Raw genomic sequence first — 16,832 nt, forward strand, 5'->3', positions numbered from 1 at the left:
CGTGACTCACGCCGGCTCTGCAAACGCTCACACGTTGAATTTGAAGCACAGGGACGGTGCCGTGCCCAGAGATCACGTCCTTCGACTTGGGGGGGAGGTGGCTCTGCCCACCCCGGGCTCCTCCAGCCACGTTTGGGTCAAACCCACCGCCCGCTGCCTCGCCGCTTTCTGGTGTACTTCTCCAAAGGAAAACATTTTGAGGGGTTGTTTTTAAACACAAATCCTGCACTTCCTGAGGAGATGCCCTCCAAAAGGGTTGTTTGCAAACAGCCCAGGAAGCGTTTGAGCTGATGGATGATGCAAAGGGGGAAAAAAAGCGTGGGGGGGAAGAGGCTGGAAAGAAGCAGAGATGGAATTTGGGGGTTTGCAGGGGAGCTCTGGAGAAATCCTGCCCGTCCCCATGGCCTACCCCATGGGAGCTGCTGGTTTGTAGGGTCTCGTGCAGGGACAGCCCCAAGGCGGGTGCCCAGCGCTGGTGGCCGAAGCCCCTCTGCGGACATGGGGGGATGGCGGGGGGCAGTGGGACTGGCAGGAGCAGCAGGGTGTCTTTGGCATCCCACCCAAGGAGAGTCCTTGGGAGGAGCCCACAATCCAAATGTCACTTTTTTCGGGGGTGTGTGTGTGTGCTGCAGCTGCTGGTACCTCCTGCAGCAGCCCCACAAAGCCTCCCTGCTCCGGGCACATCTCCAAGGGGGCTGGGGAGCTATTTTTTGGATGGTTTGGGGTTTACCCCCTCCTTTACGCTTCTCTGTGGATCTGGACAAAGCACTGCACTCACCCCTCCTCCTCCTCCCCAGTGGGATCCAGGCTGCTGGGGCCCCCCGGACCCGCATCTCCTCCCAGCAACAGGAGAAGGAGGAGGAAGGGGAGGAGGAGGGGGGCCAAGTCCCCATCCCTTCTCTCCCCACCACAACAACAAGGCGGTGATTGGGTGCCCCTGGGCTTTCCCAGGACCAATGGAGTCTCCCCCCCCTTTTTTTTTTTTTTTGGGCGGGGGGGGGGAGGTGGAAACAGCAGGGCAGGGGGTTGCACTGACCCTCCACCCCCTCACCTCCACCCCCGTGGGATACAGGGCCGGTGCCCCAGCTGGTGTAAATCAGCAATCCCAATCGCCCTGCCTGGATAAAGCAGCTGCTGGAAGCAGGATGGGGTGGCTGTTTCTCTTGGGGTTTGCTCTGCTGCCACCCGACCCTGCTGCCACGTTCCCCCCCCACCGAGGCTGGGGGAGGGGGGGGGTTGCAGGGAGACCCCGGCCCCTTCGGCTCCTGCAGGCTGGTGTTGATTTGGGAAGGGGTGTGGATGCTCTGGGGCAAAAACCCCCCACCCGGGAACAAGGAGCAGCGTGTGCTGGTGCCAGGGCAGCTCCCGAGCACCGGGAGGAGGGTGGTGCTTGGCTGGTTTGTAGATGGATCCTGCCAACATCCTCCCCTCGCCGCTTTTGAAGAGCGCGGAGACATGGCATGGGCTTGGGTGCTCGCAGTTCTGTCCCTGTCCCCCTCCCGCCTGGTCTGCTGGGTGCTGCCACAGGGCAGTGGGAGGACACTGGGCTGTGGCGCGTGTCCTGGGGGCTGGTGGCAAAGAGCTGGGAGCTGGTTCTAGATGCCAACAGGCGCCTGCGTTGGACCCGACTGGCCGCACATCTTGGGGAGGCGGGGGGGGGTGTCTGGAGCATCTTTCCTCTCTGCAGAGCCCACTCCCACCATGCTCCCTCCCTGCCAGCCTTGGAGGGAGCCTGGCACAAGCGCCGCTCGCCTCTCGCTATCTCGGGAGCAGGATCAGGTTTGCCTCCCTCTGAGCCCTTTTTTCCCTGCATGGAGCTGGGTTTCAACCCATGGCTCAGCCCAGCCTTGCCCAAGCGAGTCCCGGCTGTGGTGGGCACCCCTGGGTGCAGGGCAGCTCTTGGACCTGGGTGCTGCTCTCTGGGGAAATGAATTTGGGGAAGGAAAGCCAGGGCCAGCCTGGAAAGGGACACAAGTGGCAGGCAACGCCGACATCTAGTGACAGCCCTGGGGTCCTCGGCCAGCTGGGTTGGGATCCGTGTTCCAGGGGGATTTGTGTCTCTGCAGGGAGTGGGGTTTGGCTGTGGGAGGTCGCGATGAGGATGCGCGTGTCCCTTTGCTGCCCTGGGGTGTAGGAGAGGACGAGGAAGGGGATGGAGCAGGGCTGTCTTGCCTCTCCTCCAGCCTGGCTTCTGCAGGAGCCTTGGCTGGATCTGGGGGGGCTGCCCCTGGCCAGGATCAGGGCTGTTTGGGGACGGGCAATGGGGAAACCCACCTCCTGCCTCCCCGGCTGGCACCAACCCCAACCCAGTGAGCCCCCGGTATGCAGCGGAGAGGCCGCAGGCTGGGAAATGGCACTTTCTGTGCAACTCCAGATCTGTAAAAATCCTGCCCATGTGAATTTTTTTTCCCCAAGCATCCTCCAGCTTAGCTGTTAAAAATAAACAGGGCTGAAGACTGGAGAAGATGAAAGCATCTGGAAGATAACGACCAGAAGAACTGTGCCAGTAGCACCGCCATCCCTTCCCTCTTAACTGACGTTTTTCCATGTGTATTTTTTCCTTCTATAAACGTCCTCGCATGGGCCCCATCTGGGATGTGCTGGAGCAGCAGCTCCTCGCTGCGGGGAAGGCGGTGTACGCACATGCCGTGTCTGGTACAACCGCTAGACGGCAAATCCAGCCCGGATTATGTCTGGGAGAAAGATCTGGTCTGCAAGAGGGGAGGTTACGGTGCTCGGAGCAGCCCAGACGCTCAGACCCTGCGGTTGGGATTCCTCGGACACGTTTCGTGCAGTTACAGAAAGGGCTTTATTCGTCGGTATGATATCTACAGTTCATGCGTCAGTGATAGTACAGGTTTTTTTGGGTTTTTGTTTCTATAGTGTTAGCATGCAGTTTAAATGCGGAGGGTCCGGATGACCTCTTCAGCTTTGCAGGTCATCTCCAAAGCTCAGCTGCCCCATTGGTTCTCAAACTAAACCGTCCAAGGAACCAAGTCGGGTCTTTTTGGCTTTTGGCAAATTCAAATGTGCTGCAGATGCATGTGTCACTGCGATTTATTATTATTATTGTTGTTTTTTTTTTTTAATTGGGAGACCCCGGTTGCTGGGCAGGGAGGGAGCTCGGAGCCAAGCCGGTGGGTGGGATGGAGCTGGGTGTGGGGGCTCCCCGGGGAGCCGGGGGTGAGAGCACCGGGAATTACTCCATGGCTCACCCCTGGTCCTGCCCTCAACCATTGGTCTGGGAGGAAGATGTGAGTCTCCCCCCAGGGTATGGCCACAACCAGGCTGTTTCTCAGGGTGTTTCTCTCCAACCTCAGGAGCCGACAGCCCCTCGGCAGCAGCAGGAAAGGTTTCTCTCCTTTATCTCTGGAGCAAGAGGCTGATGGAAGGGGGGAAAAAACAGAGGGGGAAGAGTGGATTTGCTCTTCCCCATCCTACACTGAGGGATGTTGGCAGCCAAGAAATCTTTAACCCTTTACTCGTGCAGCTCCCAACCTCCCGGATGCTCCTCCCTGTGACTGATGGCACCTGGCCCAGGGTGAGTCACTTTAAATCTGCTGGTTGTGCAGGACCCTCACCTGAACCGCTCCTCTCTGGGGTCGGATGCTCAGTGCCACGTCTGGGAGGTGGGATGAGCTCTCTCCCATCCCTGCTGCATCCCACCTGGACCAGGGGAGAAGGTCAATGGGGGTGCAGCGCTTTGGGGGGTGGCTGCGGTGGGGTCAGAGGGGGAACGGTGCTGGGACCTGTCCCACCCTGCGTGGCCGGAGAGCCGGCAAGTGGGAGCGTTTGGGGACAAATGGCTCTTTCCCACCCGCGTGGGCTGGTGTTGGAGTACCCTTATTGCACTATTGCGAAGCCAAGTCAAACTGTCAAGCTGCATTAAAATGGGAATGAGTGTCTCCCCAGGAACAGGGGAGCCAAGTCCTGAGGATGGGGAAGGGGCCGGGGGGAGGCCGGGCTAGATCTCGATGATGGTGGCACGTCGCAGGCACAGCGGGGCGTCGGGGGGCACCGCGTTTCGCTTGATCTCGTTCCCATCGAGTCGCAGGACCTGGAGCCTGGAGTAGTTCATGACATCCACCACGGTGCAGAAGCTGCTGATGGAGAACTCTGCGGGGGGAGAGGAGACAGAGCTGAGCATTGGCTTCAACCCCGGCTCTATCTCACCTTCATGACGTGACTGGGGAACGATGTGAGAAACGTCAAGGAGGGGCCGCCCTGGAGATGGGTCTGAGAGTGCTGACCTCTGAGAGCCGGATTATGTTATGACCCCCAAATCGCCAATTATTCCTGCAAATTTGGACTTGACACCCTCAGCTCTTAAGCTAAAAGGGCAACTGGTGCTCCCGGCTGCACTCAGAAGGAGCCTGTGAGTTTGTGCCTGTTCCAGGGTTTGGAAGCGGTGGCAGTGCCTGCCCTTGGCTGCCTTTGTCCAGCCTGGCTGGAGCACCCGTAGGGAAAAAGCCGGGTGGAGTCAGATGGAAAACACTGCTTTTTATCAGGAATTGCCTTTGCAACCACTTTTGTGAGGCTTCACAGGCTGCAGCCTCCAGCCCTTGGCTCCCCCTGGCCACCCGCCGTGGGATCACCCAGGCAGCGTGTCCGGGAGAGGGGGCATCCCTGTCACTGTCCCCATCCCATGCCTACAGACGTCCCCTCTCTGTTCATCCACCACCCGCCGCTGCCAGCACCAGGCAGGGAAACTCCGGCCCTGCCCGGGCTGGGTTTGGAGGGAGAAGATGGAGCAAACTCCAAAAAAAATTCTGTGCGGGATTTGGGAGAGAAGCGACCGACTAGGTGGCAGCAAAGCTCCAGGCCGGGATGCTGCTGGGGAAGGCAGCGGCGTGCTGAGGGACCCCTGTGCCCCCAGGCTGGGGGGCCTGGGGGGCTGCGAGCCCCACGGTGTGCGGGGTGGCAAGCGGGGAACTCCCGGGGCGACCGGAGGGGCACGATCCCGGCCCTGATGCCCTGTGGGGTGGGATGTGCCCGCCCCCCTCCCCAAAGAGGTGGGTTCTGCACGCCTGGCCCCACAGCCCCCCGCAGCCCCCCGCTCCTGGGGATGCTTTAAAGGTCAGCGGCAAAACCTGCAGCTGGAGGAGAAACTGCAGTAAAGCCTGAACGGCTCCGCCGTGGTTTCATGGCATTTGTGGGCAGACGTTAACAGCTACAAAATTTTGAAAGCAAACATTTGCGAATCTGTTCTTGTTTTTGTGTTTCTGTCGGTTCCTCGGTGCGGGGTTGTGTGTTTCCTCTGCAACAGCCGATGGCTGCACTGACACGTCCCCGTCCCCATCCCAGGCTTGCTCAGAGGCTCCGGCACCGCTCCAAGAGGGTCCTGCCCTCGGGGGCTGGCAGGTGAGAGGAGCAAGCCTGGATTTTTCCAGGAGATTGCTTGGTTGGTTGTTTCTTTTTTCTAGCTTATTTTTATAAATAGCAGCCCCAGAACAAGCTGCTCCTTTTATTTATTTGTGTGTTTAGTGGAGTGAATTTTAGTCCTGGCAGAAGACGCTGCGTTGATGGCTCTCATCTAAGAGCTCCCGTCTGTCCCAGCCCCAGCAAGGATGTGCCCCTCAGCTGCAGACCATGACCCCTGGGGGGCTTTGGGGCCGTGGGCTGTGCTGGTGCCCTGAGAGGTGGGGAGGGAGGTGGGCAGAAGGGGCTGGAGAAAGGGGCTGTGCTGGCACCATTGGGCGCCATGGGACATCCCTGCCCCCTGCATTAACTCTGACCAGGGTGATGTGTGCTCCCACACATGACCATGGCAGCGGGGACCCCCCGCTTCTATCCACTCTGTCGGTGGCCCTTCAGCCTGCGTGCAACGCTAGACTAAAGCCATAGTCCCCTCCCCAGGTTGTGCATCAGCTTCTACGTGCAGCCGGTTTCTGGCATCTCTAACCAGAGGATGCTGAGGCTTCTGCTAAATGCTCAGTGAAACCAGTGCCATGGCTTTGTGGATCACACAGGAGTGTTCAGAGCTGGGAGCCTCTTGGCTCCAGGTGTGTTGGGACACAACAGGCCCCATGCCTGCCTTGCTGAGGGCCACCTAGAAGTCTCCCAAATTCCAGCTTCCTGCTCAAACCATTACCCCAGGCAGTCTCCCACAGGGAGGCACGGGTTCTGCATCCCCATCTCCCCATCCCTCTATTGCACCACCGTGCTTTTGTTGACATGTTTCTGCTCACCGTTGATTTGGTTCCCTTGAAGGTAGAGGTTCTCAAGGTTGGTGCTGACCCGGGGGATCTTCTGGAGCCTGTTGTAAGAGAGGTCCAGCTCGAGGATGCTGCTGCTGTTGAAAGTGTTGGTAGAGAGGCCTTGATTTGTCAGGCTGTTGTGGGACATCCGTACATAGAGCAGCTTGGGAGAGACCTTGAAATAGTCATCAGGGATGGTGTTGATGTAGTTGTACTCTAGGTAGAGTTGTTCCAAAGCCATTGGGAGTCCATCAGGGACTTTCCTGAGGTGGTTGTAGCTCAGATCAGCAAGGATCAAGGACTTGAGCCCTTTGAGGGATGCTCCCATCTCAAAAATGTAGTTGTGGCTGAGGTACAGGGCTGTGAGGTTCTCGAGACCCTCCAGAGCATTGGAGGGGACCTTGGAGATCTGATTGTAAGACAAATGGAGCTCTCTCAGGGACCGGGGCAAGGGGCTGGGCATCTTGGTTAGGTTGTTGTTGTTCATGTACAACCTCTCCAGGCTGTTGAGCTTGGCAAAGACCCTCTTGCCCATCTTCTCACTGGTGATCTGGTTGTTGTGCAGTGCGAGCCACTCCAGCTCTGTGGCGTTGTCAAAAGCCCCTTCTTGGATGGCGGTGATCTGGTTGTTCTGGAAGTAGACATATTTCATCCGGGAAGGCACGAAGGGCAGGTACCTCAGGTTGCGGGTGTCACAGTACATGGCTGATGAGAAGTTAGGGGGGCAATCACACTCTTGGGGACATTGCCAGGAAGGGGCTTGCTGAGGTTCAGGGCCGGGCTCTGCCTCCGTGTCCGGAGCTGGGAGGTAAGAGTACACGTAAGGGGTGTTCTCGTCCTCGTAGTAGGGCATGTAGTTATAGGAGGACATACGGGACTGTCGCATGTAGTACTGTAACCAAGCCATGTCTTCTTCTTCATTGTACTGGCCCAGGGAGGCTCCGCAGAGCCCAGCGATGATCAGGATGGTGGCCCAATGCATGGTGCTGATGCTGGAGGGACCTGGGTGGGGGAGAAATGGTGGGGGAGGGAAAACCATCAGCAAAGTCAAGTCTGATGTGAGGGCTGGAGGCAGGCGAGCTGCACCCTGTGGCCTGGGGATCTAGTGGGGCTGGATATGGTCACAGCCCTGGTGGCACCTGGCAGCTGGAGAACCAGGGGGCCTGAGTGAATCCTACCCCAAAAAATGTGGCCGCAGCCATGTCCCCTGTTTGAAGCTACCTGATCTCCTCCCTTTCACCTCATGTGCGCTGGAAACCTCCATCCCGGTGGATATTTGCTTGCAAAATCTTTACTTATGGGTGTTTCTGTTATAACTGAGTAGAGGATGGAGATAGGGACACGTGGTCCAAATTTGCGTAAGGTGCTGCAGCTTTGCCCCGAGGTGCTGGGACTGGCCTGTGCTGGTCCTGCATGGCGGGGGGGGAGGAGAAAGGACCCGGCCACTCTCCAGCCAAGCAGAGGAGAGCGGTAGCTGCGGGAACAGGTTGATGGAGCTCAAGGCATGTTTCGATGGAGCTATATTTATGCTACGCTCGCTGGCGACATGATTTTGCTGTGGGTTTCATCCAGCTCTCCCTTCCCCCACAAACGCGCAGGATGCTCAGGCTGCTGGGGACTGATGTAAATCCTGGTAAACAAGTTCTGGCTTATTTTCGAAACGAAACCGCTTTCAAGCTTAGATTTCTCGAGCTCAGCCCCGACGTGAAAAGGGGCAGCATCCGCCGGCCCCTCCAGGCCGGCGTGACCAGGGAGAGAGGGAGCTGCCACCAGACATGGTGCTTGGACCCTGAAATTCAGCCTGCCGAGGGCTGATGTCCACAAGAGAGCGGGGCTGAGGGCTCGGAGCATGACAAACCTGTCCCCGAGCTGCTTGGCTTGGCGTGGGCTTCGCAGCCGCCCTGTGCCATGCCCAGGGCGGTGTGTGGTGCACCTCGGCGCTGGCGGCAAGAGGACTCCAGCCACGGCCGTTCATCCCGACTCCTCGTCTCGCTGCTAAAGGCAGAGCGGCCTGGAGCGAAGCGGCTTGAAATGCCTCCAGGAAACACTCGGGGCCGCGCAGCTTGGAGGGGGAGAGGAGCCGCTCCTGCCTGCTGGCTCCTATAGACGTGGCTGGGAGCGCGGAGCTGTCGGTGCGTGGCTGCCAGCGCCGCTCCGGCAGCCGCCGTGTGGGCAAAGTGCGAGCACGGGCCAGTTTCCCCCCTCGCCGTGCCAGGGGGGTGGCTGGAGGGTCTCCCGACGAAACCTCGCTGCGTCCCCACCCTGCAGCGAGGAGGGGACATCTTGCCCGGCACACAAAGAGGGCACAGTTTGCTGCGCGGCAGCGGCTGCCCTGCCACCGAGGCGCCCTGGCAGGCTGCTCGGGCTGGAAGAAAAGAGGGATTGAGAGGGCGGCGGGCAGGCATGGCTCCCTCGCTTTCTCCTTCTCTCCCTGCTGCCCCCTCCGCGTGCTCCTGCAGCCGAGGGGCAGATGAGACGTGGTCCTCCGGGATGCTGCATGCAACGGGGGAGCTTGGCAGTGGCAGAGGAGTTTCTTCTCCTCCTCCCTCCTGCTCCAGGGCACTCTGCCTGCTGAAATACCACAGCCCTGCTCCACGCAGGGGCTTCTCCACCCATGCAGAGCTGCTTGGCACCCCATTCCCAGGGGGCCCCTCTGCAGAGCAGGACCCATCCATGGGGTCCCTCCAGCTTTCCTAGTGCCCCCCTTCAGCACACTGGTAACCCCACAGCCTGTCCTCAGCAGGCACCGCTGCTCCCCCACCTCATTTGAAGGTTGCTTCTCCCCTCCCCGGTGGGCTTCAGCCCTGGTTTTGGGGTGGGATCTGAGCTGAGTGTGCCGGTGTCATCTCCTGGTCCCCACACTCCCGTGCCAGAGGGTTCTGGGCTGATGGGGTCAGCTCCTCACCCTGAGAGGGAGCAGGTTTGGGAGCAAGGGGCTTCACGCTCTGTGGCCATCCATGGAGTTGGCCCATGGACTGCGCCGGGCATGAAACCAGCTCCCCCTTCCCCTGCACCCCGGCAGAGGGGACGGGCAGAGCTGTGCTGGGCAGGGGGGCAGCGAGCGGGCACTGCCCGCACCTGGGTGTCGATGGCTGTAGGTGCCCAGCTCCCGGCCAAGTGGGCAAGGAGGTGCCAGAGGGGCAAGAGACGTGGCTCGGGAGCGCTGGCATTCAAGCCGTGCCACCCGTGTCGCTGGCATGTGCTTCGCGTGGCAGCAGCCGCCCGCCCGCCCGCCGAAGCAAAGGTATGGAAATCAGGCTTCAAAAAAAAAAAAAAAATCATAATAAATATAGAGAAGGACTTACCAAGCTAAGAGCCTCCTTTCCAAAGCCTCGCTGCTCTTCGCCGGGAGCTCCCGTGTGTCAAGCAGCATGTGAGTGTGTCTCCGATTTGCAAAGGCTGGTGCCCGCCCTAGATCCCAGATCAAATATTGTGCTTGCAGGTCACGGGCTCGGCAGGTTTTTTTTTGGGGAGTGACCTCCCAGCAGCAGCCAGTTTGCAGGAGAGACTGAAGAGACCCTAATGCTGCCTGGCGTTATAAATAACCTGCTTTTTCTTTCCTCTCTCTCCCTCTCTCTCTCTCTCTCTCTCTCTCTCTCTCTCTCTCTCCCGTCTTTTCTCATAGGAGTGTTGGCACTTTTCAGGCTCTCTCTGTTTAACGAGTTAGTGGAATCGGGGATGTTGTTTTTAAAAGGGCTGTTGTTAGGTCTCCTGTGTTTCTCATCAGGAAGCGATGAGGAGGCCTCTGGCCAGATTAAAAAATATCTGATTTTGAGGGGCTGAGGATGTGATTCTTAGGGAGAAGGGAGAAAGTATCTATAACTTTTGCAGTAGGAGGGGAAGAGCCGTTAGTGCCTGCTCGGGCTGCAGCCTGGGCTTCTTCCCCAGGAAGCCTCGGTTTATGCAGTCCTGGTATTAAATATTTAGGATAAACATTTCCATGAACGATAAGGCTGCAGCATCCAAGGTAAATAAGTTGCCTACCAAAGGGCCACTGTGACAGCAGGAATTTGTCTTCAGCCTGGCAGGAGGGAGATGCCAAGCTGGCATTTCTGCAGGCTGTGCCCATCCACCTGGGAGGGGGGTGTCCATCCCCCCTCAATGGGGGTGCGGGGGGGACGGGGCAGGGGACCATGTGCTGAGGGTGACCCACGGTTGGGCAGAGCCGGGAGAGCTCGCAGCCCTCCCTGCCACAAGGCTCATCACCTCCCAGTGCCAGCCTTGCCCTGGGAGGGGGGGTCCTGCAAAGCCGGGGAGCGGCAGGTGCTGTCACAGCCCCCCCAGTCCCCATCCTGGCTCTCCGTGCGCGTCAGCTTTGGAGTCAGCTCTTCCAGCGCTGTCGAAGCATTTCCTCCGCAAGGAAAGGAAAGGAGGAGCCCCGACCGCCCATCGCCATCCCCTGCCTGGCTCCAGCAGCACGCCCAGGTCCGCCCGGGAGCCTGGAATTACTTAGTGAAGCTCAGCAGGTGCCAGACTCCCTCCGGGCTTGCTTTCTCCTTGCTTTCCATCGAAATTTCCCAGCCAAAACATCCTCTTCCCCCTGGGGAGCCTTGCAAAGATCTTTATCGCTCCGAGGTCCCTGTTGTAAGGAGGAGGAATGCACAGGGCGGTTGGCGGCCGGGGCTGCGAGGGACACGCTGTACAGTGGGGACTTTGCCAGAAAGCCGGTCTATTTGGGAAGGAAGAGTGTGCCTGGAAAGCACAGCTCGCTGCATCGCAGCGCGGGGCCGGGATCTGCAAGGAGAGAGGATTCAGAGGAAGCCTTGCCTTCGAGTGGGAAAGGCAGACGGGGGGGGTTGTGCTGTCTAAAGGGAGGTAAAGCTCCAGTAAATCGGGGTGGGGGCTTTCATTCAGCTGGTAGCATCTCTTCTTCCCCGTTGAGCATTGCCATGGCAGCTTGCAGTGGCGCGGGGCAGCTGGAGAAGGGCTCTCACCCTGGGCAGGGGGGCGGTTCAAGGCTTCGGGCTGATGCAGAGAATGACCCCGCTTGGAGGGATTTGTTCCCGCTGCCAGGGAGCTCTGTTCCAGGGAAGATGGTGGGGAGGGTGGTGGCAGCCAGTAACATCTGCTGCTCGGCGCTTGGATGGTGTCAACCAACGTCACATCTCTGGCAGCTCGAGGTGTCCTGGTGGCCAACAGCTCGGAGGCTTTTGCAGGGCTTGGATGTTTTTCTGGAAAAGCAAATTGTCCCCAGCTAGGTTAGATAAGGAGCGTGGTCTCTCCGCCTTCTGGAAGTTAAAAATATTCATGACCCAGGATGGGCATCCTTTGGGGGAGGCCGTTCTGCAGTCCCTGCTGGGGTCGGGCACCCACTGTGGGTGCCTGGGGCTGGTGGTCCCCCAGGGAATGCTGAGGAGCCCTCTCTGCATGAGCTACCTCTGCATGGTGCCATCATCCCCCTTTCCCAGCCTAAACCAGAAAATAATGACATGTTTAAGCTCAGTTTGTATGTTCCCCACAGTCACCAGGACTTTCTGTTGAATCTCCTCCTGACTGGTTTTAGGACTATCTCAGGCAAGTGAAAATTTACCATCTAAAGAGTCATGTATGTCCTTTTTTCTCCACCCAACCTTGAAATCTCATGCTCCAGCTGTCCAGCATCTCCCGAGCTGCCAGCAGGGCTCTCCTGCTTGGTCCGTTTGCCTGGCGTGAAGTGGGTGTTGATAAAGCCTCGGTGCTACTGCTCATTTGGGGCCAGAGCAAAACAGCTCCTCTGGGTTCCCAAGTGACTTCCACGAAACTTTTTCAACCTCTCCTCCTGTAAACCCCTCTTCCCTCCTGCTGACAGTTCAAAGACAGCCCTGAACTGGTGACAGGAGCTGGGAACATGCTGTCCTGCTTGGTCGAAGCCAAGGGTCCCTATCGCTGCATAATCTCATCCAGAGCAGTTACTCCAGCGATCGCGGTCTGCATCTCATCAGGGTCAGACAGATGCCTGTATTGGTTTGCTTTGGTTTTCTGAACCAAACTGATGTGAACAGCGTCTATTTTGGTTGGGTTTGCTCCAGTTGTTTTGATCAAATGCTCTTGAGCTTTTGTATTTGCAACCACCGAATCTGGCCCGGAGTTTGCTTTTAATTTGCAAATCCCGCGCTCGGGGCCGGGAGCGCTGTCTCCTCCGCGGGTGGACGTGGGTTTCTCAGGAGGCTTTTGGCACGGGGACCGCATGCTTCGCGCCATAACAGAGAAACAAAACTCTCTGATGCTCCTGCTAAGGCTAAAGCTCGTTCTGCCTGGAGGAAGGGAGAACGATGAAACCTACCGCGGGCATCCAAAACCAAGGACTGTCAGAAGCACGGCTACTTCAGAGCGGCTTCCCTTTTTACTCATGGAAATGTTATTTCTGCCTCTTCCACGTTTCCAAGAAGTTTCAGCTCTGCTGGAGCTGTTGGCTGCTCCGTCCTCCCACTCATGCTATTTTCTTTAATTTCCATGGCCCTCCCCGTCCTGGGAGGGGGTTACGAGTCCCGCCGGGCTCAGGGTGCTTGCAGACAGGGCCGCTTGTGTTACGATCTCACCATGCCCTGCCCCGGCTGCGGGGCAGGTCCTGCAGGTCCTTTCCTAGACCTTGGCTTTAAAGACAGATCCCTGAAGGATGAAGGTCCCAGCTGCCCTTTTAAGGGACTCCAGTGACAAGAGTCCTATCAGGAGCCAAGGAGACCTTGTCCTTCTGGATCCCCAGCCTTGCTCAGGCGGGGCGGGTGGAAAGGCGTGGGGCATCGCCTGCAGAGCCTGCGTGGTGGAGGGGCCCACGAAGCCCCTTCTTTGCGTCAGGCCTCCTGACAAGGCTCGTGCTGCAAGCACCTGAGCAGGAGGGCTCTGGAGCCAGTGCCCAGAGGTCCATGGCTCCCAGGTTTGCATGGATGTTTGCACCCTAAACCTCCTTTTCTTCACTAGTCACAGCCCTTTCTAAAGCACAGAGAGACTTCTTGTGCGGACACCGGCAGCGGGTGCCCTTCTCCAGGCACCTCTGCATCCCTCCATCCCGCCGTGCCGGGCAGGGAAACCTCTCCTTCCCCTCGCCCTGGAGCCAGAGCTGGTGTCTGCGGGGCAGCTTGGGCTCCCCTGTGCCTGGGGGAGCAGCCCCGTGGCTTTCAGAGCGGTTATCATTTCTGATGGCCCCCCCAGGGCTGTGCTACTCCTTTTCAAAGTTTCCTGCTGGAAACAAACTCACCTGGAAGCCCCCACTGGATTTCTGAGGACGGCGGCAATATGAGCAGGCAGGGAAACGGAGCCCTTAGGGGGTGCAGGCAGCGGGTGGGGGGGAGCAGGGCTCATCGGGTCCCTTTGGGCTCAATCTTGGCTGAGCTGGGTGGAAGGAACACGCTCGACATCTGGCAAATGTCTGCAGCAGGCGGCTGCAGCCTCCTCTCCCAAAATGCAAAGGGCAGCGCGGAAGGGCAGGGCGAACCCTCCCTCGACCTCCCTTCTCACCCCGGCCTCCCTTTTCCCTTTTTTCTTTTTTAGCGATACATTCTTCAGCCCAAACAACATTCTTGAATCGAGATTTGAGGCAATCTGAAGGGAGTCGGTCACTTGGAGACGGCGCGACTGCGGAGCGAGCCCCGGGCTCTGCTGGAAACTCTGACTCGGGCGCAGGCCGTCGGGGCGATGCTCTCGCCGCGGCTCCCGTGTGTCAGCACGGACCGATGCTCCCGGGGCTCCCGAGGTCATCCCATTTCCATGGAAAGTGCTTCAAAGCTTCTCTTGTGTGCACAAAGGGCTCAGGCCAGGCTTTCCCTGGCTTGAAATGGGATGAGAGGCAGCCCTCGGCTGGGAATCCTCACCCGCCGTCTGCTCCCCTCCCGCGGGACACCCGGGGTTGGGAAATCGGTGGCCGCAGCCCCGCTCGCTCCCTCGCATCCCGCGCCCCAGCCCCAGCTGCTCCGTGCCGTGGGGCTCCAAAAAGGAGCCTGCACCGGTGATGTGCCTTGGCACCAAAGATAAGGGGGTTGCCAGCTCCTGACCCCCACCCGTGTCCCCTTGCTGCTGTCCCCCCTGGACATGCCATGGGGACCTGGTGCCAGGTGACACCACCTTTGCACTGTGCAGAGCGGCCCCACAGCTGCTGCCCTCCCCTCGACCATTCCATCACGGTCCAGCAGTGAGCAGGGCTGGGCTGTGCAGTAGCCACAGGCAGCTCCTAATTTGCCTCCACATCTCTTGGAGGGGAGAGTTCCCCCCTAAAAAACCCCAAATTGCCCCTTCCCCTCCCCAGCCGCTGGCTTGGCACGGCTGCCAGCGCTGGGAAATGCTGGTTTGGCCGGGGAAGCCTTTGCCCCGTCCCACCGTAATTACAGGCTGCCTTTGGGGCTCTGGAGCCTCATGTAATAACTCCCTGGTCTCTCGGGGGCTGCGGGTTATTATGGGGTGGACTCAACCCTCCCAGCACCCAGACCCAGGAATGTCCCCACAGCCTGTCCCACAGCTCCCAGTCCCACGGACGTGGCTCTGGAGACCCAGGAATGTCCCTGCAGCCCGTCCCACAGCTCCCAGTCCCACGGACGTGGCTCTGGAAACCCAGGAATGTCCCCGCAGCCCGTCCCACAGCTCCCAGTCCCACGGACGTGGCTCTGGAAACCCAGGAATGTCCCCGCAGCCCGTCCCACAGCTCCCAGCCTCACAGACGTGGCTCTGGATACCCAATGGTCTCAGCGTGTGTGCTCTCATCCCCCTCCCTGCAAGCCCAAGATGCTGGATTTCTTAAATCTCCGTCTACGGGCTCCGGTGCCTCTCCCCTCGCAGCGTGGCGGGTGCCCTGGGCTGTGCTGGGAGAGGATGCCTCAGCACAAAGAGGGTCAGAGCTTATTACAACTGCTGTAAAACGTGTTTGAAAAGGTTAAGTGCTTAATTTGGAACAGAGCTGGAAACTATGAAGCGTTTCCTCATCCAGTCACTCCCTCGCCTGTCCCTGGACGTATGCTTTACACTGCGAACATCTCCATGGCTGACGGAGGCTGGTTACGAGCACGCAGTGAAATACCTTTGAGAGTCTCTGGGTTTTGCAGAGGAGCCAGGGGAGCGGTTTGCGCAGGATTAGCCAAGTGCAAATCCCCGCTCGGAAGGACAGCTGCGGAGATCACAAAGTCCCATCAGGTGTCACGGGCTCTGCTGCCACCGTGACTTATCGCCCGTGCCCGGGCTTGTGATGCAGGTGTTTGCCCACAGCTGGGTGGGTATTGCTCGGTTCTGCTTGTGTGTATCCTGAGGCGTTAGGACCGGACCTGGCAGGATGCTGGCATCCTCCTGACTCCGTTTGCGGGACCACCGTGCCCTGATCTGCTGCAGCCTGGCCCAGGACCTGACCCTGCTCCCCAGGGTGGTGGGTGTCCAAACCCAGAGCCCCCGCGCTCAGCCATGGCAGGGCAGAGCAGCTCCGCTGGAGGGTGGCAGCAGCTCCCTGCCCCTTGCCGGACCTCAGAGGGGGACAGGGGCACGGGAAGCCCCAGGACGTTTGCCGGCGGTGATTGCTCTGTGCTTTGAGGCTGAGCAAGGTGTCCCAGCAGGACCCGGCTGCCTCCCCCCTCCTCTCCCCATCACCAGGGTAGCTCTGAAGGCTGCCAGGCGCTGGCTACAGCTGTCCAAGGAGCAGAAGGAAAAAACGCAGCGTTTCCTTGCTCAGAGCCTTCGATTCATGTTTTCAAAGGCCCTTTGAACGCTTGGCTCCTCTCTGAAGCCTCGCAGCTCTCCTGAACAAACAGCAGGAGGGAACAGGTTCATTCCAGCCCATTGACAGAGGCTCCTGGATGGGGAAGATCTCACGTCATGTTTCCTACAAGCAGGGAGCCTCGGAGCCCTCTTTGCAAAGCGCTGAGCCCATGAGACACGTCTCTGCCTGTCCCCAAACCTGTCCCCAAACCCAGCTCTCTCCTCTCCAGCTTTGCGGGCTCGGTGCAGACCTCCTCCTCTGCCAAGGTGAGCTTGGTACCCAAACCGCTCTGCAAACAGGGTTGCAGCCACACTGGGAGCCAAATATAAACCCGTGTAAAGATTAATAAATTATAACCAGCAGTTAAAAGGCAGCAAACAGGGAGAAGGTCCTGGGGCACAGAGCCGCGCTGCTGGGGGTCCCTCCCAGCTCAGCAGGGACAGTCGGGGAGGAGCAGGGCTAACATCCCCCATGCCGGGATGCCTTTAAAAACACACATCTATCATTGCTGTTGAACGATGCTAAGGCTCTTAAAACGGACAGCTTCCCAGATCCACTCCCCTGTTCATGAAATACAGCCAGCTCTGGGGTGGGGGTGGCAGAGCTGGGGGGTTAAGGGGGAAAAGCAGGGCCCGATCCTGTCTCGCAGCAGCTGGGTGTATCCCCGCAGCCCCGGGATGGGCACCCGAGCTCTGCTGTCCCGTGGCGTGCTCAGCCCTTCCCCAGCGCCTTGTGGTTCCCCCTCCGGTTTCCCAGATGCCCCCGGCCTGGGGAAGGTCACGGCACTGAATTCCCCTCCCGAATGGTGCGCGGGCTGTTTTTCTCTCTAAAGCATCTGAAATATGAAAAAAAAAAAAAAAGAGAGAGAAGCGAAACATCAGCTGCCTGGGAAACCCATTAGCGTTCCTGCCTGCTCCTGCCACCTGGCTTCCCGCGCGAGCAAACAAATCAAAACCTCCCTCTGCCCGGAGCCTCTTCGCCCTGGC

The 16,832-nt window shown here is 59.0% G+C and overlaps 1 protein-coding gene across 1 annotated transcript; it reads right to left on the reverse strand.

Moving 5' to 3' along the window:
* Positions 1 to 2,791: 2,791 nt before the first annotated feature.
* On the reverse strand, positions 2,792 to 9,854 carry FMOD (fibromodulin). Its single transcript, XM_074564547.1, has 3 exons — positions 9,503 to 9,854; positions 6,189 to 7,199; positions 2,792 to 4,116 (listed from the first exon to the last, which is right to left on the reverse strand). The coding sequence occupies exons 2-3, from the start codon at positions 7,177 to 7,179 to the stop codon at positions 3,965 to 3,967; spliced, it is 1,143 nt and encodes a 380-aa protein (XP_074420648.1). The 5' UTR covers positions 7,180 to 7,199; positions 9,503 to 9,854; the 3' UTR covers positions 2,792 to 3,964.
* Positions 9,855 to 16,832: the final 6,978 nt, after the last annotated feature.

Source organism: Larus michahellis, chromosome 21 (assembly GCF_964199755.1).
Source record: "Larus michahellis chromosome 21, bLarMic1.1, whole genome shotgun sequence".
Classification (NCBI taxonomy): Eukaryota; Metazoa; Chordata; class Aves; order Charadriiformes; family Laridae; genus Larus; species Larus michahellis.